The sequence below is a fragment of the Oncorhynchus mykiss genome, chromosome 24 (genome assembly GCF_013265735.2).
Source record: "Oncorhynchus mykiss isolate Arlee chromosome 24, USDA_OmykA_1.1, whole genome shotgun sequence".
In the NCBI taxonomy this organism is placed as follows: Eukaryota; Metazoa; Chordata; class Actinopteri; order Salmoniformes; family Salmonidae; genus Oncorhynchus; species Oncorhynchus mykiss.
The window spans coordinates 19,834,973-19,860,272 of NC_048588.1; the positions used below are offsets into that span (position 1 = coordinate 19,834,973).

General features: G+C 43.4%; 1 protein-coding gene across 4 annotated transcripts in view; it reads left to right on the top strand.

Annotated features, from left to right (window-relative positions):
- The window catches only part of LOC110503363 (leucine-rich repeat and fibronectin type III domain-containing protein 1-like), a 150,785-nt gene extending 125,634 nt beyond the window's left edge, over window positions 1-25,151 (top strand). For all 4 annotated transcript variants that reach the window (XM_036961215.1, XM_036961216.1, XM_036961214.1 and 1 more), the window contains 2 exons: window positions 6,505-7,929; window positions 23,317-25,151. In XM_036961215.1, coding sequence (XP_036817110.1) covers window positions 6,533-7,929; window positions 23,317-24,232 — 2,313 coding nt within the window. In that variant the 5' untranslated portion in view covers window positions 6,505-6,532 and the 3' untranslated portion in view covers window positions 24,233-25,151. The remainder of the gene's footprint in view (window positions 1-6,504; window positions 7,930-23,316) is intronic.
- The last annotated feature ends 149 nt before the right edge of the window (window positions 25,152-25,300 follow it).

Consider the following 25,300-nt stretch of genomic DNA (forward strand, 5'->3'; position numbering starts at 1 on the left):
TGTTTGTTTCATGAGCATGGCCTTATTTCTATTACAGCATGTCGGATGACTGTCATTCATATTCACCCAGTTCAATGTAACATCGATAGGTTTAGGCTACTATATGATACTCAAATTGTCCCTATAACCATCATGAGGTTGCTACTAGAGGTCGACCGATTCTGATTTTTCAATGCCGATACCGATACCGATTATTGGAGGACCAAAAAAAGCCTATACCGATTAATCAGACGATTTTTTTACAATTTATTTGTAATAATGACAATTCCAACAATACTGAATGAACACTTATTTTAACTTAATATAATACATCAATAAAATACATTTAGCCTCAAATAAATAATGAAACATGTTCAATTTGGTTTAAATAATGCAAAACCAAAGTGTTTGAGAAGAAAGTAAAAGTGCAATATGTGCCATGTAAGAAAGCTAACGTTTAAGTTCCTTGCTCAGAACATGAGAACGTATGAAAGCTGGTGGTTCCTTTTAACACGAGTCTTCAATATTCCCAGGTAAGAAGTTTTAGGTTGTAGTTATTATAGGAATTATAGGACTATTTCTCTCTATACCATTTGTATTTCATTAACCTTTGACTATTGGATGTTCTTATAGGCACTTTAATTTTGCCAGTGTAACAGTATAGCTTCCGTCCCTCTCCTCGCTCCTACCTGGGCTTGATCCAGGAACACAACAGCCACCCTCAAAGCAGCGTTACCCATGCAGAGCAAGGGGAACAACCACTCCAAGTCTCAGAGCGAGTGACGTTTGAAACGCTATTAGCGCGCACCCCGCTAACTAGCTAGCCATTTCACATCTGTTACACCAGCCTAATCTCGGGAGTCGATAGGCTTGAAGTCATAAACTGCTGCTGGCAAACGCACTAATGTGCTGTTTGAATGAATGCTTACGAGCCTGCTGGTGCCCACCATCGCTCAGTCAGACTGCTCTATCAAATCATAGACTTAGTTATAACATGATAACACACAGAAATACGAGCCTTAGGTCATTAATATGGCCGAATCCGGAAACTATCATCTCGAAAACAAGATGTTATTTTCTTCTGTGAAATATGGAACCGTTCCGTATTTTATCTAACGGGTAGCATCCATAAGTCTAAACATACCTGTTACATTGCACAACCTTCAATGTTATGTCATAATTACGTAAAATTCTGGCAAATTAGGCGGCCAAAACTGTTGCATATACACTGACTCTGCGTGCAATGAACGCAAGAGAAGTGACACAATTTCCCCTGGTTAATATTGCCTGCTAACCTGGATTTCTTTTAGCTAAATATGCAGGTTTAAAAATATATACTTCTGTGATACGCACCGCATCGATTATATGCAACGCAGGACACGCTAGATAAACTAGTAATATCATCAACCATGTGTAGTTAACTAGTGATTATGATTGATTGATTGTTTTTTATGAGATAAGTTTAATGCTAGCTAGCAACTTACCTTGGCTTACTGCATTCGCGTAACAGGCAGTCTCCTTTTGGAGTGCAATGTAATCAGGTGGTTAGAGCATTGGACTAGTTAACTGTAAGGCTGCAAGATTGAATCTCCCGAGCTGAAAAGGTAAAAACCTGTCGTTCTGCCCCTGAACGAGGCAGTTAACCCACCGTTCCTACGCCGTCATTGAAAATAAGAATGTGTTCTTAACTGACTTGCCTAGTTAAATAAAGATTAAATAAAAGTGTACATTTTTTTTTTATATAATAATATTGCCCAAATCGGTGCCCAAAAATACCGATTTCCAATTGTTATGAAAACTTGAAATCAGCCCTAATTAATCGGCCATTCGGATGAATCGGTCGACCTCTAGTTGCTACAACTTAGCCTATGAATGAAAGTTTACAACGTAGGTGCCCACAGGTTGAGAGAAAAATTTGAGATGAGACAGTGACACATGGACAGACAGTGACACATTCAATACCGCCTTGCACACTATGGCCTGCATCTAGCTTATCTAGGGTGTAATTATTAGTCCAACAGTTGAAAACGAGAGTTTCTATTGGACAATTCAGGTATTTTTATTCCGTTACATTTACTTCTATTTAAGAAACGTTTTTCAACAGAATCGGTGGAATGAATACACCCTATTCACACATAAGCACAGTTGACATTCATAGCAGCCACATTGTATTCCTTCTTGCCTCTATGCACTCTCCTCCTCTCATCTTTTCCCTTCGTTGTGGACTTCAATGACCAACACATCAGCTGTATGTGACCAGGCGAAAAAACAAACAGAAAATACAAGCCAAACCACATCATAACCGCTACACACAGCCTACATAGTTTTCCCCATATTAGCTAAGTAACGTCCTAGAACATAGCTAATAGAACTAGTACTTTAGTAAACCCACTACAATCATCCAGTAACGGGACCACCGGCAGGTCCCGGGGGCAAGAAAATTATAAAACCAAAAGCTTACCTTGACTTGTAAGAGTTCCAGTGTTGTGTTGGATAGTCATAGCCAGCTAGCTAACATAGCATCCCTCTGTTTGAGCAGGGTGTTTGAGTAACTAAACTAGCCAGCTGCATTTGCTAGCTAAGAAAGTAAAACTGAAAAATATTACTTTCTCTTGCTTCTCCTTCATTTGCGAAGAAATTAATTTGTTAAAAAACTGTTCAACTATTGTCTTTCTCTCTCTTTGAGTCAACTACCCACCCAATTTTATGCACTCCAGCGCTAGCTAGCTGTAGCTTATGCTTTCAGTATTAGATTAATTTGCTGATACTTTGATTGGGTGGACAACATGTGAGTTCATGCTGCAAGAGCTCTGCTAGATTGGAGGATGTCCTCCGGAAGTTGTCATAATTACTATGCAAGTTTATGGAAGGGGGTGAGAACCAAGAGCCTCCTAGGTTTTGTATTGAAGTCAATGTACCAAGAGGAGGATGGAAGCTAGCTGTCCTCCGGCTACACCATGGTGCTACCCTACAGAGTGTTGTTGAGGCTACTGTAGACCTTCATTACAAAACAGTGAATTATTTGGTGACATTAATATATTTAGTATAGTTTTATCTAAAAAAGGATAACCTTTTCAATGTTTTACAATTTTTCTTTATATGAAATTCACTGAGGAGGATGGTCCTCCCCTTCCTCCTCTGAGGAGCCTCAACTGCTGTATTCAGTGTTGGCAGCCAAGTGCCATCATTTGTTGTATAGGTTTCTTGACAATAGAAAACAAATTGTTCAATATAAATCAAGCACATAATTTGTCTCAAGGCTCAATCAAGGCTTGCACACATTTACTCTTCAAATTCACAGCCTGTTCAAATTCACTGTGGAGCAAAACCATTTAGATTCCCTTGGATTTTAGGAAAAAGACTAGCAAAATGTCAATGTAGGTGTAGAATAAACCTCTGACAATTACTTGTTGTTCAAATAACCATTTAATCCTTCCTACAATTTAGTAGGATGGCAAAGTCTTCCTTCTTAGGAATTTGCCACAGTTAAAGGCTGTGACTCTAGTTAGTACTTTTCAATTACTTTCCCTGAGTACGTTTTTGGGCGAGGTATGAAATTGAAAATACAGGGCACATTACTCTGCATCCTTTTCGCCATTTGCATGTGGCTATAATTATAAAATGCAAATGTCCTCTATTTACCGAGGTATTCTCTCGATGGGACCAGAACTCCCCAGGGTTGTGTAGCACCACACAGAGCTTGGCTTAGTGGCGGAGATGGAACTGACTCCAATTAACTCAGCATGTCAATAATTATGCTGGTTTCCTGACGAGAGTCACTGTGGGGCAGCTAAAAGTTCACTGCCTACATTGTCTAATTTACTCTCGCCAGACAGTCACATAGGAAATAAATAAGCATTACTTGACCACGTTCTGCTTGTGTATACAATGAGGTGGCCTTTTCTGAACTATGAATAGGACATTGCTTTTGTGGTCAGTTATAATTGACTATTTACAATGTCCCATTCAAACTCATATTCATTTGATTTTAATTGATATGTGTTGATAGCAGAACATATTTAATATAATATACTGTTGAATACACTATTGTGTGCTTGCATTGATAATTTTAGTAAGATCCCAATGACAATGGGGAATTGACATTCTTGATATTCTGTGTGGATTAGTCAGATGTTTTGATACTACATTTCAAATAATAATCTCTTCTTGATAAGGGCCAATTTGTTAATTGGATATTAGACACTAGTTATGGAGGTTATTTAACTAAGAAATGTTCTGAATAATTAATGAATGTCATAATTAGACTTTTAATTGATAATGAATATGCATATATTGGAATAATTTAGTCGATTAAAATGCACTATCATGCTTTTAAACTCATTATGTAGATTATTGACTAGTGTCAATTTGTTGTGGCTTGTTTGTTGTGATTGGCTAAGGTTGGACTGGACCACTAGGTAGTCTTATGAACGCTGTCTTTTGCCGCTCAGAGCAAATACAGTATGTCATGAGCTCCTCACATCTTCATCTGCAGTCCCTCCAAAAGAGTGGCTGGTGTATAATGCAGTAATACGATTTTAAGCCGGAATCATTTGAGAGTTCTTCCCCGGTACAAGAAATATCCTCAATTAAATACAAAGACAGACTTGCCACCAGTATATTACTCTTTCATTCATTTCAGTTTGCACCTGAATTCCAATGCATAGTTCTATGTGCTCCTCGGGTCCTCCTCACCTATAGACACACATAATGTGGTTTTGAAGTGGGTGGCTGATACTTGTAAATGTAAATGTCCTTATCTTCCCTTGTAAATGTCCTTATCTTCTCTATCTCCATTAGGGTTGAAACCTTATTTTTCTGGCAGCTTAACATCTTAATGCAATTGAAAGACCTACATTCTACCCCAGAGTTGCCTTGGCAACAAAGTTTTCTTTCTTCACCGGAGATGCTGAGAGATCAATAGAGTATCCTCAATGGTGATGGCAGGAAACGCTAGAGCACAGATGGTCCTCAGAGAAACCATAAGCTCTGTGGCCTAGTTACCATTTGAATGCTTACACAATTGTTGGAGAACAATGTTCTACCTAAAAGTATATGAGACAATTGATGTTTTGCGCCGATGAAACATATATATATTCAGACCAACCGAGAACACATTCATTGTATAATACTTTTGTTGTATGAAATTAGATTATGTTTTCTATAACCTACTTTATTAATTTTACCTCTCCAGCTTCTAAAAAAGGGTCAGATTGATATAAATAATTTACACAAGCCAGGCACAGTGTGCTACTAGCAATAAAGCCTCCCGTGACATCCTGATGAACTGAATTAACCGAAATGCAAATATACATACAGGAAATATACACATATGAATAAAATAGCTTGTCATAGTCTTAAACTTATTAGTTATTGTTCATGTTCTGCTCTCTATGTCTGGGGGTTCTTAGAAAAAAAAGTAGAACATATGTTTTCTTAGTAAAACAATCAAAAGATTCATGTCATATGATATGTGGAAATGGAAAGATAAAGAACATCTGATCCAAAGGAAAAGATGAAAGGCAAGCTAAAGACAAATCAAAAGACTGCCAGTCTAGACAAGTAGACGGTTGTTATTTAAAAAAAATACATAGCCAGGAATGATTGGTTATCCGTGGAGAACAGTCAGTTATCATCATATCCCTCCCTATACATGGGCTCCGTCTGTGATAAACATTGAGTGTTAAATGCATCAGCAACAAAGATTGATACCGAAAAGAGGGAAAAGTACTGCATGGGGATATGGCAGCAGTCATGAAAGAATGGGCTTTCATTGTGATTTGGTGGTTATTACACCCAAGGATCTCTTTCTGCACCTGTCACTGCAGACTTATGCTCTCAGAGCTGGATCAATAGCACTAAATGGGGATCAGAGAATCTGAACATCAGCCTCAACACCAAAGAACCATCTAATAATACCTCCATCTGATGGATTTAGAACCAATGTCTCTCATCTCACTTTTCACCTTCATGTTTTGTTGCTATGATTTACTTGACAGACTCATGTCTAATTCTGCAGTACAGTTCTGAAGCATGAAGAGTGAAGGGAGCATGAAAAGGCCATATAAATCCTTAAGCAGTGCTGACAAGTACCCCTTCTCCCCTTAATTCCCTACACTGTTGTGAAGTTCAGAGCTAGACAAACACACAAGCATACGGGAAGTATATGACATATTAGCTCCATGTAAAAACAACACCGCAACTATTCAAATTTGGATGGGATCGACAGTCTGCTGGCATGGCATATTAGCCACTTTGTGTTTGTTTTGCTGGACTATTCTCTGTTTTTTAAGGGATAATGCCAAAGCTGGGGCAGTACAGTTCAGTCATCTATCATCTCAACACGCTATCAACAACCTCTGACATGTCTCTCTGGTGACCGGTACCCTACTGGCAGTTTCAATCATCTTGGTTGATGACTCCATTTGTGTATGCTCATTATAAATTGTATGATTTTTAAACCCGCCAAATATACTTATTTTAATGTATCTCTGCCCTTTCTTTCTCTATCTTTATCTGTTCCAGGATCTGGAACCTGATAGACAGACAGACCATGGAGCGTCTGGTTTTGTGTGTGCTGCTGTGTGTACTGCTGTGTGCGGTGCTGGTGAAGGGCTACAACTGCCCCGGCCGCTGCATCTGCCAGCACCTCTCCCCCACTCTGACTCTGCTCTGCGCTAAGACCGGTCTGTTGTTTGTGCCTCCAACCATCGACCGCAAGACCGTGGAGCTGCGTCTCACAGACAACTTCATCACCATTATCCGCAGGAAAGACTTTTTCAACATGACCAGCCTGGTTCACCTCACCCTGTCCCGTAACACCATCAGCCAGATCACGCCCAACGCCTTCCTGGGCCTGCGCTCTCTACGAGCCCTCCACATGGATGGCAACCGCCTCAGTGTCATCAAGAGCGACCACTTCAAAGGCCTGGTCAACCTCCGCCACCTCATACTGGGGAACAACCAGATCCACCATGTGGCCCCTACCTCCTTTGATGAGTTTGTGTCGACCATCGAGGACTTGGATCTGTCCAACAACAACCTGAGGACCCTGCCCTGGGAGGAGATAGGCAGGATGAGCCACATCAACACCCTCACCCTTGATCACAACCTGATTGATCACATTGGAGCTGGGACTTTCACACTCCTCACCAAGCTGGTTCGTCTGGATATGACCTCCAACCGGCTGCAGAAGCTACCACCGGACAGCCTGTTTCAGCACGCCCAGGTGCTGTCAGATGCCAAGGGCTCCAACCCGTCCTCCCTGGCGGTGAGCTTCGGGGGAAACCCTCTCCACTGTAACTGCGAGCTGCTATGGCTCCGCAGACTGACCCGGGAGGATGACCTGGAGACCTGCGCCTCCCCAGAGCATCTCATGGATAAGTACTTCTGGTCCATCCAGGAGGAGGAGTTCATCTGCGAGCCCCCGCTCATCACCAAACACATATCCACCAAGCCCTACGTCATGGAGGGTCAGGGGGTCACCCTCAAGTGCAAGGCCATGGGAGATCCGGACCCAGCCATCCACTGGCGCTTCCCCGACGGTAAGCTGGTGCACAACAACTCCCGCACTATCCTGTATGACAACGGTACCTTGGACATCCTCATCACCACCTTAAAGGACAGTGGTGCCTTCAACTGTGTGGCCTCCAATGCTGCCGGCATCGCCACAGCTGCTGTGGAGATCAACATGATCCCTCTGCCATTGCTCGTCAACAACACATTGCACCACATGCGCGAGGCCGATCGGGGCCTCTCTGACATCACCACCTCCTCCAAGTCAGGCAACGACACCAAGGGCCATGACAAGCACCAGGATAAGAGAGTGGTGGTGGCCGAGCTGACCTCCTCCTCGGCTGTGATTCGTTGGCCCTCCGAGCGCCACATCCCAGGCATCAGGATGTACCAGATCCAGTACAACAGCACTGCAGACGACACACTGGTTTACAGGTAAGCCATGTGGGGGCTGGGGCTGGAGAAATGGGAGCGCTGGGGCTGGAAAAATGGGAGCGCTGGGGCTGGAGAAATGAGAGCGCTGGGGCTGGAGAAATGGGAGTGCTGGGGCTGGAGGAATGGGAGCGCTGGGGCTGGAGGAATGGGAGCGCTGGGGCTGGAGGAATGGGAGCGCTGGGGCTAGAGGAATGGGAGCGCTGGGGCTGGAGGAATGGGAGCGCTGTGGCTGGAGGACTGGAGCTGGTGGAAAGCTGGTTTAGTTTGGTTTATTAGGATCCCCATTAGCTACTGCATATGCAGCAGATACTGAGGTCTACATAAAACGTACAAATATATGACAAAGTACAGAACGGTTATAGACAAGGACATTAAACTCGACAACAAAAAAGGGGGTGGGGATGGGGCTGTGTTGGGGCAGGGGGCGAAGGTCTGAGCCAGCTCTGGAGACGGTCTGAGCCATCTGGAATGCCCATCTGCTGAATGACATGACAGTCCATTATAATAGATCCATAACTCCCAGAGCTGCATAGGTGATGTATAATTAACTATGTCACTAAATGTAAGTAAGTGCACAATTTTATTATGGTTTTGGGATAAAAGAGTGCATTAACAGACTATATGTTGGTTTTAATAGAAAAAAATGCTTAGTATGACTTTACATTTGCAGTTGTTAGTTCTAGGCCTATGGGAAAACAAAAATTATACGATTAACACTTATGACTTGGCCTTTAGAGAGTAAATATAACCTTTTGTCTCAATATTATCTAGCTTCAGCAGGCACTATCACTTCCCAGTCCTTATCATCAAACCAACAATAACCCCATCCCTTACCATAATCCCAATAGGACATAATTGTGCCCAGGAAACCCATGAGTCAGACATGAACATGATTGCTATCTGCTGCAGACTTCTACCATTTTGAAGAACTATCAGTGGAACATTAGGGGAACCCTGTTTAACATGATAGATATTACAACATGTAATTTATTCCACATTGACGAATGACTCACTAAACACATACAAGGTGTTGAGCTGCTATTTAGCAGTCAGCTGTATAGTATTTATTTAACTAGGTAAGTCAGTTAAGAACAACTTCTTATTTACAATGACGGCCTACCCCGGCCAAACTCGGACGACGCTGGGCCAATTGTGCGCCGCCAAATGGGACTCCCAATCACAGCTGGATGTGATGCAGCCTGGATTCGAACCAGGTACTGCAGTGTCTTAGACCACTGTGCCTTTCAGGACCCCAGTAATGAAAGGTTTGGTTGCATCACATTGATGAGTAAAAGCACAATGGGTCAAACAACAGAGATTATTATAGTAATGTTTATCTGATCATTTGACAAATAGATATTTTATTAATACCATCATGGGAATTTTAAACCAAAGTTTTTGCGTACAGCCTATAGCCAAACGTGAATTGCAGAAAGTAATTTTACCTATTGGCCAATCTGATTTGTGAATTGCTGTAGAATTGATTAATATAATAGTTATATACAGTTCTTGAGTTCTATGCTTCAATTAGTGTAGGTTCCATGTCCTTATCTTCAACATAAATTCATGATGAGGAATATTGTAGAACTGACTAATGCAAAATGGGCACTCTAATACCTGGGTTATAGAATTGATACATGGAATTAAATCATTCATTTCAGTCCATCTTAAATGAGCTAGGTATGTGCTAACACTGCCATTTTGCATTACTCATTACTCAGAGTACGTAGGCCTATTTGATGTGTGTCTATTAGGCGCAGCGGTCTAAGGCACTGCATCTCAGTGCTAGAGGTGTCACTACTAGGCATCACTGGTTTGATTAAGGCCTGAATCACAACCTGCCATGATTGGTAGTCCCATAGAACCGGTGTAGGCCGTCATTGTAAATAAAAATTTGTTCTTGATAATAAAACATACAAAGAACTTGGCCCAATGTGCACCACTGCACTAACATGGCAGGGATTAGGACAGTGTCCTGTAAAAGGCATCATAAGGTCAAGTTTAGACCTGTTGATGTTGGTTGACTTTTCTGTTCATATCACTTCTGTCACGCCCTGACTATAGAGAGCTTTTTATGTCTCTATTTTGGTTTGGTCATGGTGTAATTTGGGTGGGCATTCTATGTTCTTTTTTCTATGTTTTGTATTTCTTTGTCTTTGGTATGGTTCTCAATCTGGGACAGCTGACTATCGTTGTCTCTGATTGGGAACCATACTTAGGTAGCTTTTTCCCTCCATTGGGTTGTGGATAGTTATTTTCTGTTTTGTGTTTTCTGCACCTTACAGGACTGTTTCGGTTTCGTTCATTCTCTTTGTTATTTTGTTATTAGTGTTCAGTCTAAATAAAAAGCATGAACACTTACCACTCTGCGCTATGGTATGATTATTCCTCATCCGACGACAACACCCGTTACAACTTCTGATTTAATGAGCTATTCGCCTGTATAATGTTCTCCCTTATGATTATACAGCGACCTGAGTATTTGTCTTTAGGTGAGATATTTTTACCTACATGTGAGAAACCATCAAGTGTTATCATGCTTCTAATTATATTAACACAGATGTCAGCCTAAAGACAATGTTTTTCTCCTTCATGTTCAAAGACAATGTGTTTATTTCACACATCTAACTTGTCTTCGCACCATGGGAATTTGGTCAGAAGCCTGCATTGTCCTTCCCTGCAGTTGTTGTGACGTGTGTGTGTGTGTGTGTGTGTGTGTGTGTGTGTGTGTATATAGTACCAAAAGAACAGGTGTAGACCTTACAGTGAAATGCTTACTTACAGGCCCTTAACCAACAATGCAGTTTTAAGAGAAACACCTAAAAAAAAGTATGAAATAAAAAGTACGCTCTGTAGTGCCTTGCGGTCGGAGGCCAATCCAGGCAGTGATGCAACCTGTCAGGATGCTCTCGATAGAGCAGCTGTAGAACATTTTCAGTCTCCTGAGGGGGAATAGGTTTTGTCGTGCCCTCTTCACGACTGTCTTGGTGTGCTTGGACCATGTTAGTTTGTTTGGTGATGTGGACGCCAAGGAACTTGAAGATGCTCCACTGCAGCCCTGTCAATGAGAATGGGAGCGTGCTCGGTCCTCCTTCTCCTTTAGTCCACAATAATCTCCTTTGTCTTGATCATGTTGAGGGAGAGGTTTCAGGTCTCTGACCTCCTCTCTATAGGCTGTCTCGTCGTTGTCGGTGATCAGGCCTATCACTGATGTGTCATCAGCAAACTAGATGATGGTGTTGGAGTCGTGCCTGGCCATGCAGTCATGAGTGAACAGGGCGTACAGGAGGGGACTGAGCATGCACCCCTGAGGAGCCCCCGTATTGAGGATCAGCTTGGCGGATGTGTTGTTACCTACCCTTACCACCTGGGGGCAGTCCGTCAGGAAGTCCAGGATCCAGTTGCAGAGGGAAGTGTTTAGTCACAGGGTCCTTAGCTTAGTGATGAGCATTGAGGGCACTATGGCATTGAACGGTGAGCTGTGGTCAATGAATAGCATTCTCACATAGGTTTTCCTTTTGTCAAGGTGTGAAAGAGCAGTGTGGAGTGCAATAGAGATTGTGTCATCTGTGGATTTGTTGGGGCGGGTTGCAAATTGGAATTGGTCTAGGGTTTCTGGGACAATGTGTAAGCCATGACTGTTTTTCAAGCACTTCATAACCACAGACCTGAGTGCTACTGGTCAGTAGTTACTTAGGCAGGTTACCTAATCTGAAAACAAGGCTCCCAAAATTCTATCAGCATATCGATTGCATGAACCGGGCTGGCAAAACCCTGGATCATTGTTATTCTAACTTCCGCGACGCATATACGGCCCTCCCCTGCCCTCCTTTCGGAAAATCTGACCACGACTCCATTTTGTTGCTCCCACCCTATAGACAGAGACTAAAACAGGAAGCCCCCGTGCTCAGGTCTGTTCAACGCTGGTCCGACCAATCGGATTCCACGTTTCAAGATTGCTTCGATCACGTGGACTGGGATATGTTGAATATGCTGATTCGGTGAGCGAGTTTATTAGCAAGTGCATCGGTGATGTTTTACCCACAGCGTCTATTAAAACATTCCCCAACCAGAAACCGTGGATTGATGGCAGCATTCGCGCAAAATTGAAAGCGCGAACCACTGCTTTTAATCAAGGGAAGGTGACCGGAAACATGACCGAATACAAACAGTGTAGCTATTCCCTCCGCAAGGCAATCAAACAAGCTAAGCGTCAGTATAGAGACAAAGTGGAGTCGCAATTCAACAGCTCAGACACGGGAGGTGTGTGGCAGGGTCTACAGTCAATCACGGACTACAAAAGAAAAACCAGCCCCGTCGCGGACCACAATGTCTTGCGCCTAAACAACTTCTTTGCTCGCTTTGAGGACAATACAGTGCCACTGACACGGCCCGCTACCAAAACCTGCGGGCTCTCCTTCACTGCAGCTAACGTGAGTAAAATATTTAAACGTGTTAACCCTCGCAAAGCTGCAGGCCCAGACGGCATCCCCGGCCGCATTCTCAGAACATGCGCAGACCAGCTGGCTGGTCTGTTTACGGACATATTCAATCAATCCTTATCCCAGTCTGCTGTTCCCACATTTCGCTACACTCGCATTAACATCTGCTAACCATGTGTATGTGATAAATACAATTTGATTTGATATGGTAATCCATCTGACTCTGCTGCCTTGTGAATGTTTAAAGGTCTTACATCGGCTGCGGAGAGCATGATCACACAGTCGTCCGGAACAGCTGATTCTCTCATGCATGTTTCAGTGTTACTTGCCACGAAGCAAGCATTGAAGTAATTTAGCTCTTCTGGTAGGCTTGTGTCACTGTGCAGCTCTCGGCTGTGCTTCCCTTTGTAGTCTGTAATAGTTTGCAAAACCTGCCACATCCGACGAGCATCAGAGCCGGTGTAGTATGAGTCGATCTTAGTCCTGTATTGATGCTTTGCCTGTTTGATGGTTCATCAGAAGGCATAGCGAGATTTCCTGTAAGCTTCCGGGTTAGAGTCCCGCTCCTTGAAAGCGGCAGCTCAACCCTTTAGCTCAGTGCGGATGTTGCCTGTAATCCATGGCTTCTGTTTGGGGTATGTACGTGCAGTCACTGTAGGGACGACGTCATCAATGCACTTATTGATGAAGCCAGTGACTGATGTGGTGTACTCCTCAATGCCATCGGAAGAATCCCGGCTCATATTGCAGTCTGTGCCAGCAAAACAGTCCTGTAACTTAGTATCTGCTTCATCTGACCAACTTTTTATTGACCGAGTCACTGGTGCTTCTTGCTTTAATTTTAGCCTGTAAGCAGGAATCAGGAGGATAGAATTATGGTCAGATTTGCCAAATGGAGTGCGAGGGAGGACTTTGTATGCGTCTCTGTGTCGAGTAAAGGTGATCGAAAGTTTTTTCCCCCTCTGGTTACACATTTAACAAGCTGATAGAAATTAGGTATAACGGATTTAAGTTTCCCTGCATTAAAGTCCATGGCCACTAGGAGCGCCCTAGAAAAAAAAAGTACAGATGAAAACTCTGTAGTTAGATAGTGTGGCCTACAGCTTATCATGCAACACTCTAACTCAGGCAAACAAAATCTTGATACTTCCTTAGATATCGTGCACCAGCTGTTGTTTACAAATATACATAGACCGCCACCCCTTGTCTTACCAGAGGCTGCTGTTTTATCCTGCCGATAGTGTATAACCCGCCAGTTGTATGTTATGGTCCAGACACGACTGTGAAACATACTGTAAGATGTTACAGTTTTTAATGTCCCATTGTTAGGATATACGTGCTTTTAGCTCAATCAATTTATTATCCAGGGATTGTACGTTGGTCAGTAGTACAGAGGGCATAGGGAAATTAGCCACTCGTCGCCTGATCCTCACAAGGCACCCCGATCTCCTTCTGCGAAATCTCTGTCTCTTTGTCCTGCAAATGACGGGGATGAGGGCCTGTTCGGGGGTCTGGAGCAACAATAAAATAACAGTAGTGAAGCTATAAACAGGGGGTACCAGTACAGAGTCAATGTGCAGAGGCACAAGGTTTTTTCTTTATTTTACTATTTTCTACATTGTAGAATAATAGTGAAGGCATCACAACTATGAAATAACACATACAGTGGCAAGAAAAAGTATGTGAACCCTTTGGAATGACCTGGATTTCTGTATAAATTGGTCATACAAATTGATATGATCTTCATTTAAATCACAACAATAGACAAACACAGTCTGCTTAAACTAATAACACACAAACAGGTATATGTTTCATGTCTTTATTGGGAAAAGTATGTGAAAAACTGGTTGACCCTCCTTTGGCAGCAATAACCTCAACCAAACGTTTTCTTTAGTTGTGGATGAGACCTGCACAATGGTCAGGAGGAATTTTGGACCTTTCCTCTTTACAAAACTGTTTCAGTTCAGCAATATTCTTGGGATGTCTGGTGTGAACCGCTCTCTTGATTTACTTCTTTGTTTTGGGTCGTTGTCCTGTTGCACCACCCAACTTCTGTTTAGCTTCAATTGTCGGACAGATAGCCAAACATTCTCCTGCAAAATGTCTTGATAAACTTGGGAATTCATTTTTCTGTCAATGATAGCAAGCTGTCCAGGCCCTGAGGCAGCAAAACAGCCCCAAACCATGATGCTCCCTCCACCATACGTTACAGTTGGGATGAGGTTTTGATGTTCATGTGCTGTGCCTTTTTTTCTCCACACATAGTGCTGTGTGTTCCTTCCAAACAACTCAACTTTAGTTTAATCTGTCCACAGAATATTTTGCCAGTAGCGCTGTGGAACATCCAGGTGCTCTTTGCAAACTTCAAACGTGCAGCAATGTTTTTATTGGACAGCAGTGGCTTCTTCCGTGGTGTCCTCCCATAAACATCTTGTTTAGTGTTTTACGTATCGTACTCGTCAACAGAGATGTTAGCATGTTCCAGAGATTTCTGTTAGTCTTTAGCTGACACTGGGATTCTTCTTAACCTCATTGAGCATTCTGCGCTGTGTTCTTGCAGTCATATTTGCAGGACGGCCACTCCTGAGAGAGTAGCAACAGTGCTGAACTTTCTCCATTTATAGACAATTTGTCTTACCATGGACTGATGAACATCAAGGCTTTTAGAGATACTTTTGTAACCCTTTCCAGCTTTATGCAAGTCAAAAATTCTAAATCGTAGGTCTCCTGAGATTTATTTTGTTTGAGGCATGGTTCACATCAGGCAATGCTTCTTGTGAATAGCAAACTCACATTTTGTAAGTGTTTTTATAGGGCAGGGTAGCTCCAACAAACATCTCCAATCTTGTCTCATTGATTGGACTCAAGGTTAGCTGACTCCTGACTCCAATTAGCTTTTGGAGAAGTCATTATCTTAGGGGTTCACATACTTTTTACAACGTACACTGAATGTTTAAATTATCTATGCAATATAGACAGAAAAATACAATAATTTGTGTGTTATTAGTTTGTTATTAGACTGTGTTTGTCTATTGTTGTGACTTAGATCAGATCAAATGATCAGATCAAATGTTATGACCAATTTATGCAGAAATCCAGGTAATTCCAAAGGGTTCCCATACTTTTTCTTGCCACTCTATGGAATCATGTAGTAACAAAAAAATTGTTAAACAAATCAAAATATATTTTATATTTGAGATTCTTCATAGTAGCCACCCTTTGCTTTGAAGACAGCTTTGCACACTGTTGGCATTCTCTCAACCAGCTTTATGAGGAAGTCACTTGGAATATCTTTCAATTAACTGTAGTGGCTTGTTAAAAGTTAATTTGTGGAATTTCTTTCCTTCTTAATGCATTTCATCCATTCAGTTATGTTGTGACAAGGTAGGGTTGGTATACAGAAGATAGCCCTATTTGATGAAAGACCAAGTCCATATTATGGCAAGAACAGCTCAAATAAGCAAAGAGAAACGACAGTCCATCAGTACTTGAAGACATGAAGGTCAGTCTATCCGGATAATTTCAGAACTTTGAACGTTTCTTTAATTAAAACCTCTCTGGGATAGGCGGGACGCAAATGTCCCACTTGGCCAATTGCCAGGGGAAAATGCAGAGTGCCAGATTCAAATAAAATACTATAAAATTCAAACTTTCATTAAATCACACATGTAAGATACCAAATTAAAGCTACTCTCGATCTGAATCCAGCCAACATGTCAGATTTAAAAAAGGCTTTTCGGCAAAAGCATAAGAAGCTATTATCTGATGATAGCACAACAGTAAACAAAGAGAGAAATAATATTTCAACCCTGCAGGCGCTACACAAAATGCAGAAACAAAATATAAATCATGCCTTACCTTTGACAAGATTATTTTGGTGGCACTCCAATATGTCCCATAAACATCACAAATGGTCCTTTTGTTCGATTAATTCCGTCCATATACAGTGGGGCAAAAAAGTATTTAGTTAGCCACCAATTGTGCAAGTTCTCCCACTTAAAAAGATGAGAGAGGCCTGTAATTTTCATCATAGGTAAACTTCAACTATGAGAGACATAATGAGAAAAGAAATTCAGAAAATCACATTGTGGGATTTTAATGAATTTATTTGCTAATGAGGGTGGAAAATAAGTATTTGGTCAATAACAAAAGTTTATCTCAATACTTTGTTATATACCCTTTGTTGGCAATGACAGAGGTCAAACGTTTTCTGTAAATCTTCACAAGGTTTTCACACACTGTTGCTGGTATTTTGGCCCATTCCTCCATGCAGATCTCCTCTAGAGCAGTGATGTTTTGGGGCTGTTGCTGGGCAACACAGACTTTTAACTCCCTCCAAAGATTTTCTATGGGGTTGAGATCTGGAGACTAGACTATGGCTAGGCCACTCCAGGACCTTGAAATGCTTCTTACGAAGCCACTCCTTCATTGCCCGGAAGGTGTGTTTGGGATCATTGTCATGCTGAAAGACCCAGCCACGTTTCATCTTCAGTGCCTTTGCTGATGGAAGGAGGTTTTCACTCAAAATCTAACGATACATGGCCCCATTCATTCTTTCCTTTACACGGATAAGTCGTCCTGGTCCCTTTGCAGAAAAACAGCCCCAAAGCATGATGTTTCCACCCCCATGCTTCACAGTAGGTATGGTGTTCTTTGGATGCAACTCAGCATTCATCTGACCATATGACATTCTCCCAATCTTCTTCTGGATCATCCAAATGCTCTCTAGCAAACTTCAGACGGGCCTGGACATGTACTGGCTTAAGCAGGGGGACACGTCTGGCACTGCAGGATTTGAGTCCCTGGCGGCGTAGTGTGTTACTGATGGTAGGCTTTGTTACTTTGGTCCCAGCTCTCTGAAGGTCATTCACTAGGTCCCCCTGTGTGGTTCTGGGATTTTTGCTCACCGTTCTTGTGATCATTTTGACCCCACGGGGTTCAGATCTTGAGTGGAGCCCCAGTTCGAGGGAGATTATCAGTGGTCTTGTATGTCTTCCATTTCCTAATAATTTCTCCCACAGTTGATTTCTTCAAACCAAGCTGTTTACCTATTGCAGATTCAGTCTTCCCAGCCTGCTGCAGGTCTACAATTTTGTTTCAGGTGTCCTTTGACAGCTCTTTGGTCTTGGCCATAGTGGAGTTTGGAGTGTGACTGTTTGAGGTTGTGGACAGGTGTCTTTTATACTGATAAAAGTTCAAACAGGTGCCATTAATACAGGTAACGAGTGGAGGACAGAGGAGCCTCTTAAAGAAGAAGTTACAGGTCTTTGAGAGCCAGAAATCTTGTTTGTTTTTAGGTGACCAAATACTTATTTTCCACCATAATTTGCAAATAAATTCATAAAAAATCCTACAATGTGATTTTCTGGATTTTTTTTCTCATTTTGTCTGTCATAGTACCTATGATGAAAACTACAGAGCTCTCTCATCTTTTTAAGTGGCAGAACTTGCACAATTGGTGGCTGACTAAATACGTTTGATCCAGAAAAAAACAGCATCCAATTTGCGCAACGTCACTACAAAATATCTCAAAAGTTACCTGTAAACTTTGCAAAAACATTTCAAACTACTTTTGTAATACAACTTTAGGTATTTTTAAACGTTAGTAATTGATCAAATTGAAGACGGGTCTATCTGTTTTCAATACAGGACAACAACAAACTGACGCTACTTTTCTAGTCTTGCCCAACTCTCAACAGTGTTACACTGTTTCAAGATGGCCGTACTTCTTCATTTCACAAAGGAATAACCTCAACCATTTTCCAAAGACTGGTGACATCCAGTGGAAGCGGTAGGCACTGCAAACAAGTGCCTTAGACATCCAGTTCCCCAGTGAAAACTCATTAAATAGACAATGACCTCAAATAATTCTGAATGGTTAGTCCTCTGGGTTTTGCCTGCTACATAAGTTCTGTTATACTCACAGACATGATTCAAACAGTTTTAGAAACTTCAGAGTGTTTTCTATCCAAATCTACTAATAATATGCATATCTTATATTCCTGGCATGAGTAGCAGGAAGTTGAAATTGGGCACACTATTTATCCAAAAGTGAAAATGCTGCCCCCTATCCCAAAGAGGTTTTAAGTGCAGTTGAGTGCTATGATGAAACTAGCTCTCATAAGGACCGCCACAGGAAAGGAAGACCCAGAGTTACCTCTGCTGCAAAGGATACATTCATTAGAGTTACCAGCCTCAGAAATTGCAGCCCAAATAAATGCTTCACAGAGTTCAAGTAACTGTCACTGCCGTCGAATGAAGAGGACCAAGATGCAGGGTGGTGAGCGTACATATTATTTTTATTAGAAAAGACGCAGAAGAAAACAATAAACACTACAAAACAAACTGTGAAGCTAAAGGCTATGTGCCATAAACAAAGTAAACTTCCCACAAAGACAGGTGGTAAAAAGAGCTACCTAAGTATGCTTCTCATAGACAACGATAAACAGCTGTCCCTGATTGAGAACCCTACCCGGCCAGACATAGAAATACAAATAGTAGAACATAGAATAACCACCCCAAATCACACCCTGTCCAAACCAAATAGAGACATAAAAAGGATCTCTAAGGTCAGGGCGTGACAGTACCCTCCCCCCCCCCCCCCCCCCCCCCCCCCCAGACTTGCTTGGGCGACAAATCTGTCGTTCTGTCCATGAACAGGGAGTTAACCCACTGTTCCTAGGCCGTCATTGAAAATAAGAATTTGTTCTTAACTGACTTGCCTAGTTAAATAAAGGTAAAATAAAAAAATCAAATAAAAAAAGGTGCGGACTCCGGCCACAAAACCTGAACCTATAGGGGAGGGTCTGGGTGGGCATCTATCCGCGGTGGCGGCTCAGGTGCGGGACACCGACCCCACTCCACCACTGGCTCACCCACTTTGGTAGCACCTCTGGTGCGGGGACCCTCGTTGCGGGCTCCGGACTGGGGAACCTTGTTGCGGGCCCCGAACTGGGCATCCTCACTGGGGGCCCCGGACTGGAGACCGTCACTGGGGTGCCCGGACTGGAGACTGTCACGGGGGTCCCCGGACTGGAGACCGTCGCTGGAGGCCCCGGACTGGAGACCGTCGCTGGAGGCTCCGGACTGGGGACCGTCGTAGTAGGCTTCGTGCCATGACTCCTCACTGGATGCTTCGTGCCATGGATCATCACTGGAGGCTTCTTACCAAGGATCATCACCTGAGGCTTCTTGCCATGGATCATCACTGGAGGCTTCGTGCCATGGATCATCACTGGAGGCTTCTTTCCATGGATCATCACTGGAGGCTTCTTGCCACGGATCGTCACTGGAGGCTTCTTGCCATGGATCATCACTTGGGGCTTCCTGCTTTGGATCATCACTGGAGGCTTCGTGCCATGGATCATCACTGGAGGCTTCTTACCATGGATCATCACTGGAGTGGAGAGACACACAGGAGGCCTAGCTCTGGGAGCAGGCACAGGACTCACCAGGCTGGGGAGACATACAGGAGGCTTAGTTTTAGGCGCAGGCACAGGACTCACCAGCCTGGGGAGACATTGGACAAGGCTTTGTCCTTGGCAGAAGCACCGGATACACTGGGCCTTGGAGGCACACTGGCGGTCTCGAGCACAGAGCTGGCACAACCCGTTCTGGCTGGATGCCCACTTCCACCCAGCAAATGCGGGACGCTGGCACAGAGCACACCGGCCTGTGAATGCTCACTCGAGACACCGTGCGCATCACCCCGTAACATGGTGCCTGACCAGTCACATGCTCGCCACGGTAAGCACAGGGAGTTGGCTCAGGTCTGAATCCTGACTCTGCCACACTCCCCGTGTGCTGCCTCTCATGCCTGCTTCGATGGTTAGCCTCCTCAAATCGCCGCCGCTCAGCTCTAGCTGCTTCCAGTTCCTCTTTCGGACGGCGATATTCCCCAGCCTGCCTCCAAGGTCCTTTCCCATCCAGGATTTCCTCCCAATTCCATGAATCGTGAACACGCTGCTCCTCCTTACCACGCTGCTTGGTCCGTTTGTGGTGGGACGTTCTTTCACGGCCGTCGAATGAAGAGGACCAAGGTGCAGCGTGGTGAGCGCACATATTATTTGTTATTAGGATGACACCGACAAAAACAATAAACACTACACGATACAAAAACAACCGTGAAGCTAAAGGCTATGTGCCATAAACAAAGTCAACTTCCCACAAAGACAGGTGGGAAAAAGGGCTAACAAAGTATGGTTCTCAACCAGAGACATCGATAGACAGCTGTCCCTGATTGAGAACCCTACCCGGCCAAAACATAGAAATACAAATAATAGAACATAGAATACCCACCCCAAATCACACCCTGACCAAACCAAATAGAGACATAAAAAGGATCTCTAAGGTCAGGTCAATCTCAACATCAACTGTTCAGAGGGAACTGCATGAATCAGGCCTTCATGGTCGAATTGCTGCAAAGAATCCATCACTAAAGGACACCAATAATAATAAGAGAATTGCTTGGGCCAAGAAACACAAGCTATGGACATTAGACCGATGGAAATCTGACTTTTGGTCTGATGAGTCCAAATTTGACATTTTTGATTCCAGCCGCGGTGTCTTTGCGAGGCACAGAGTATGTGAACGGACGATTTCCGCATTGTGTGGTTCCCACCGTGAAGCATGGAGGATGAGGTGTGATGGTGTGGGGATGCTTTTCTGGTGGCACTGTCAGTGATATATTTAGAATTCAAGGCATACTTAACCAGCATGGCTACCACAGCATTCTGCAGTGATACACCATTGCATCTGGTTTGCGCTTAGTGGGACTATAATTTGTTTTTCAATAGGACAATGACCCAACACACCTCCAGACGGTGTAAGGGCAATTTTTTCATTAAACAGTACCCGCAAAACACCAGTCTCAACATCAACAGTGAAAAGGCAACTCCGGGATGCTGGCCTTCTAGGCAGAGTTGCAAAGAAAAAGCCATATTTCAGACTAGCCAACAAAAATAAAAGATTAAGATGGGCAAAAGAACACAGACACTGGACAGAGAAACTCTGCCTAGAAGGCTAGCATCCTGGAGTCGCCTCTTCAATGTTGATGTTAAGACTGGTGTTTTGCGGGTACAATATAATGAAGTTGCCAGTTGAGGACTTGTGAGGTGTCTGTTTCTCAAACTAGACACTCTAATGTACTTGTCCTATTGCTCAGTTATGCACCGGGGCCTCCCACTCCTCTTTCTATTCTGGTTAGAGCCAGTTCTGTGAAGGAAGTAGTACACAGCGTTGTACAAAATCTTCCGTTTTTGGCCTTCTTTTCTCAGAACAAGAATAGACTGACGAGTTTCAGAAGAAAGTTATTTATTTCTGGCCATTTTGAGCCTTCAATCGAACCCACAAATGCTGACCCACAAATGCTGACATGTTCATCTGTACAAACAATAGTACGCAAGTATAAACTCCATGGGATCACACAGCCGTCATACCGTTTAGGAAGGAGACGCGTTCTGTCTCCTAGAGATGAACATACTTTTTTTGCAAAAAGTGCAAATCAATCCCAGAACAACAGCAAAGGACCTTGTGAAGATCCTGGAGGAAACAGGTACAAAGTATCTAGATCCACAGTAAAACGAGTCCTATATTGACATAACCTGAAAGGCCGCTCAGCAAGGAAGAAGCCACTGCTCCAAAACCGCCATAAAAAAGCCAGACTACGGTTTGCAACAGCACATGGGTACTTTTTGGAGAAATGTCCTCTGGTCTGATGAAACAAAAATATAACTGTTTGGCCATAATGACCATTATTATGTTTGGAGGAAAAAGGGGGAGGTTGCAAGCAGAATAACACCATCCCAACCGTGAAGCACGTGGGTGGCAGCATCGTGTTGTTGGGGTGCTTTTCTGCAGGAGGGACTGGTGCACTTCACAAAAAAGATGGCATCATGAGGAGAGAATATTATGTGGATATATTGAAGCAACATCTCAAGACATCAGTCAGGAAGTTTAAGCTTGGTTGCAAATGGGTCTTCCAAATGAACAATGACCCCAAATATACTTCCAAAGTTGTGGCAAAATGGCTTAAGGACAACAAAGTTAAGGTATTGGAGTGGCCATCACAAAGCCCTGACCTCAGTCCCATAGAACATTTGTGGGCAGAACTGAAAAAGCGTGTGCCAGCAAGGAGGCCTACAAACCTGACTCAGTTACACCAGCTCTGTCAGGAGGAATGGGCCAAAATTCACCCAACTTATTGTGGGAAGCTTGTGGAAGGCTACCCGAAACGTTTGACCCAAGTTAAACAATTTCAATGCAATGCTACCAAATACTAATTGAGTGTATGTAAACTTCGGACCCACTGGGAATGTGATGAAAGAAATAAAAGCTGAAATAAATAAATAAATATTCTCTCTACTTTTATTCTGGCTTTTCACATTCTTCAGGTAAAGTGTTGATCCTAACTGACCTAAAACAGGGAATTTTTGCTATGATTAAATGACAGGAATTGTGAAAAACTGAGTTTAAATGTATTTGGCTAAGGTGTATGTGAACTTCCGACTTCAACTGTATATATATATACAGAATATATGTGTGAATGCTCCACACTACCTTGTTTGTCACCTTGCTTTTTAACCTTTACCATCATAGAATACTGTACATAACTTGGAGAGTCATTCCTCGCTGTCACCATGTCTAGAATTCAAGTGTTAGCACTGTTGTCTTTACTTGAGCCCCTCATATGAGGGTGATATTTAAAGCCTTCCTGGAGCTGAACTAAGTTGACATGACTGTCTCTTTTCAGTGTTTTTCAAACACCTCTGTGTCAGGTTAACACTTCTCATGTGCATGCCGTTAATGAGAATGCAGTGTGACACTGTGTCTGACATGGTTTTGTTCCATGCAGTAGTATATTGGTGGTAATTGAGGGGGGCAGTCAAAATTCCCCTGGCAAAGCTAACCTTCACCACTCCTGTTTGTTCCTTCCTTTTTTCTGCAGAATGATCCCGTCCACCAGTAAGACCTTCCTGATCAACGACTTGGCGGCGGGCCGGGAGTATGACCTGTGTGTCCTGGCGGTGTACGACGACGGCATCACCTCTCTGACGGCCACGCGCGTGGTGGGCTGTGTCCAGTTCCACACGGCCAGCGAGGTCAGCCAGTGTCGCTTCATCCACAGCCAGTTTTTGGGTGGCACCATGATAATTATCATTGGCGGCATCATTGTGGCCTCAGTGCTGGTGTTTATCATCATTCTCATGATCCGTTACAAGGCGCACAGCAGCCCCGAGGACAGCAAGGCCAAGGTCAGCTCCAGCATGCACTCCCAGACCAACGGCAGCCAGCACAGACTCCAGCGCTCCACCTCCAGGCAACCTGCTGAGGACAGCCACCAGAGAGAAGCCCTACCGGTGGCAGCCAAGGAGTGCATGGCCCTGGTGCTGAAGGTGGACAGTGACAAGAGGGAGTGGGACACCCCTCCAACCACTATGGCCATCCTGGAAGTGGAGCTGCCCACCCTGCCCACGGACAAGATGAAGAGGACCAGCCTGGACGTCCAGTGCTCCGGATCTGGCCCCCCATCGGAGGATACACAGACAGACAGCAGCCTGACGGGCTCCACCATGTCCTTGTGTCTCCTAGGCCCCAACGCCGGCACCAAGGAGGCCCCCAGGCTCAAGGACAAGAAGAGCGCCCTGGCCAACATGGGGTTTAATAATGAGCTGGCACGAACTAGGCACAGGTTCAGCTTTGATGGGGGAGACTACTCCATATTCCAGAGCCACAGTTACCCCCGCAGAGCGCGGACGAGGCGGCACAAGTCCACCAACCAGCTCAACGTGGAGTCCTCACCGCTCGCCAACCGGAGAGTCACTTTCAGCAGCACTGAATGGATGCTGGAGAGCACAGTGTAAGAGATGCAACCTGGCCTCTCTGGCTTGCTGTCACACACATACACACAGACACACACCAACAGTTTGACACATACACATTTACACATCTAACAAATAAAGTTACATGCATACACACACAGACTCTCAGAGAGAGTTGCTGGAGAAGAACATAGTCTCCTTTCATCCTGCCTCCCCTCGTACTCCCAGAGAGACAGAGAGTTGTTGGTCATTTCATTATTTTATGCAGCAGTGCCTTATTCTAAAATATGTACAAATGGAGGATGCTGCTCACTGTAGTCATAAACCTTACTTTCTATCATGGTTTCCCCCTGTTTCATGGGGAGTGTTGCTTAGATTTTTTTACATGCCAGGGGGTGGGGCAAATGTGACAGTTTTCCATTTAATGTTAAAAAACAAACATCACAGTGTAAAGTGAACAACCAGGTATCCTGTATGTTGATCATCCTTTGGGTTCTTTCAAAGACTTTTGCACACGAAGACACGACGATACGAGGACAAGTATCACACCAGTCTATACAGTAATAAAAAGATTATAGAACTATACACATGCCGATTTCAAATGTTAGCATAGAGAGGATGGACCTGAAAAACCTGTGGACTCCTCAATGCTGGTTGGACTCAATGATATTACTAGGTATTGTTCCTGATGTGACTGTATGATATTAATCGGTATTGTATCTGGCGGGTCTAGATAAAAAGTTAACTAAAAATACATATAGAAGTATATTAAAAACATTGGTGTATGTGTACTATGTAAGTAAGTCATATGTCACAACTTTTTACTGAGCATTTGAGTGTTGGCCACAAGTTCTTACATTAAAAACCTGTGTCATCACACTTCTCCCTATTTAGTATGACAAGGTTTGGACCACTTATCCCTCATGAGAGGGTATTAAATTTTTTGTGTGGGTTAACTGTACCGGTTGTGCACTGTGTCCTTTTCTTATGGTGATCCTGGATCCTTTCATCAATGTCATGAAAGCTGCTTGCGCATGGATCAGTGAGAAGTCCTATATGCATTAAGGCATATCTCATCATATATGAAATATATATTAAGATATATCTTGT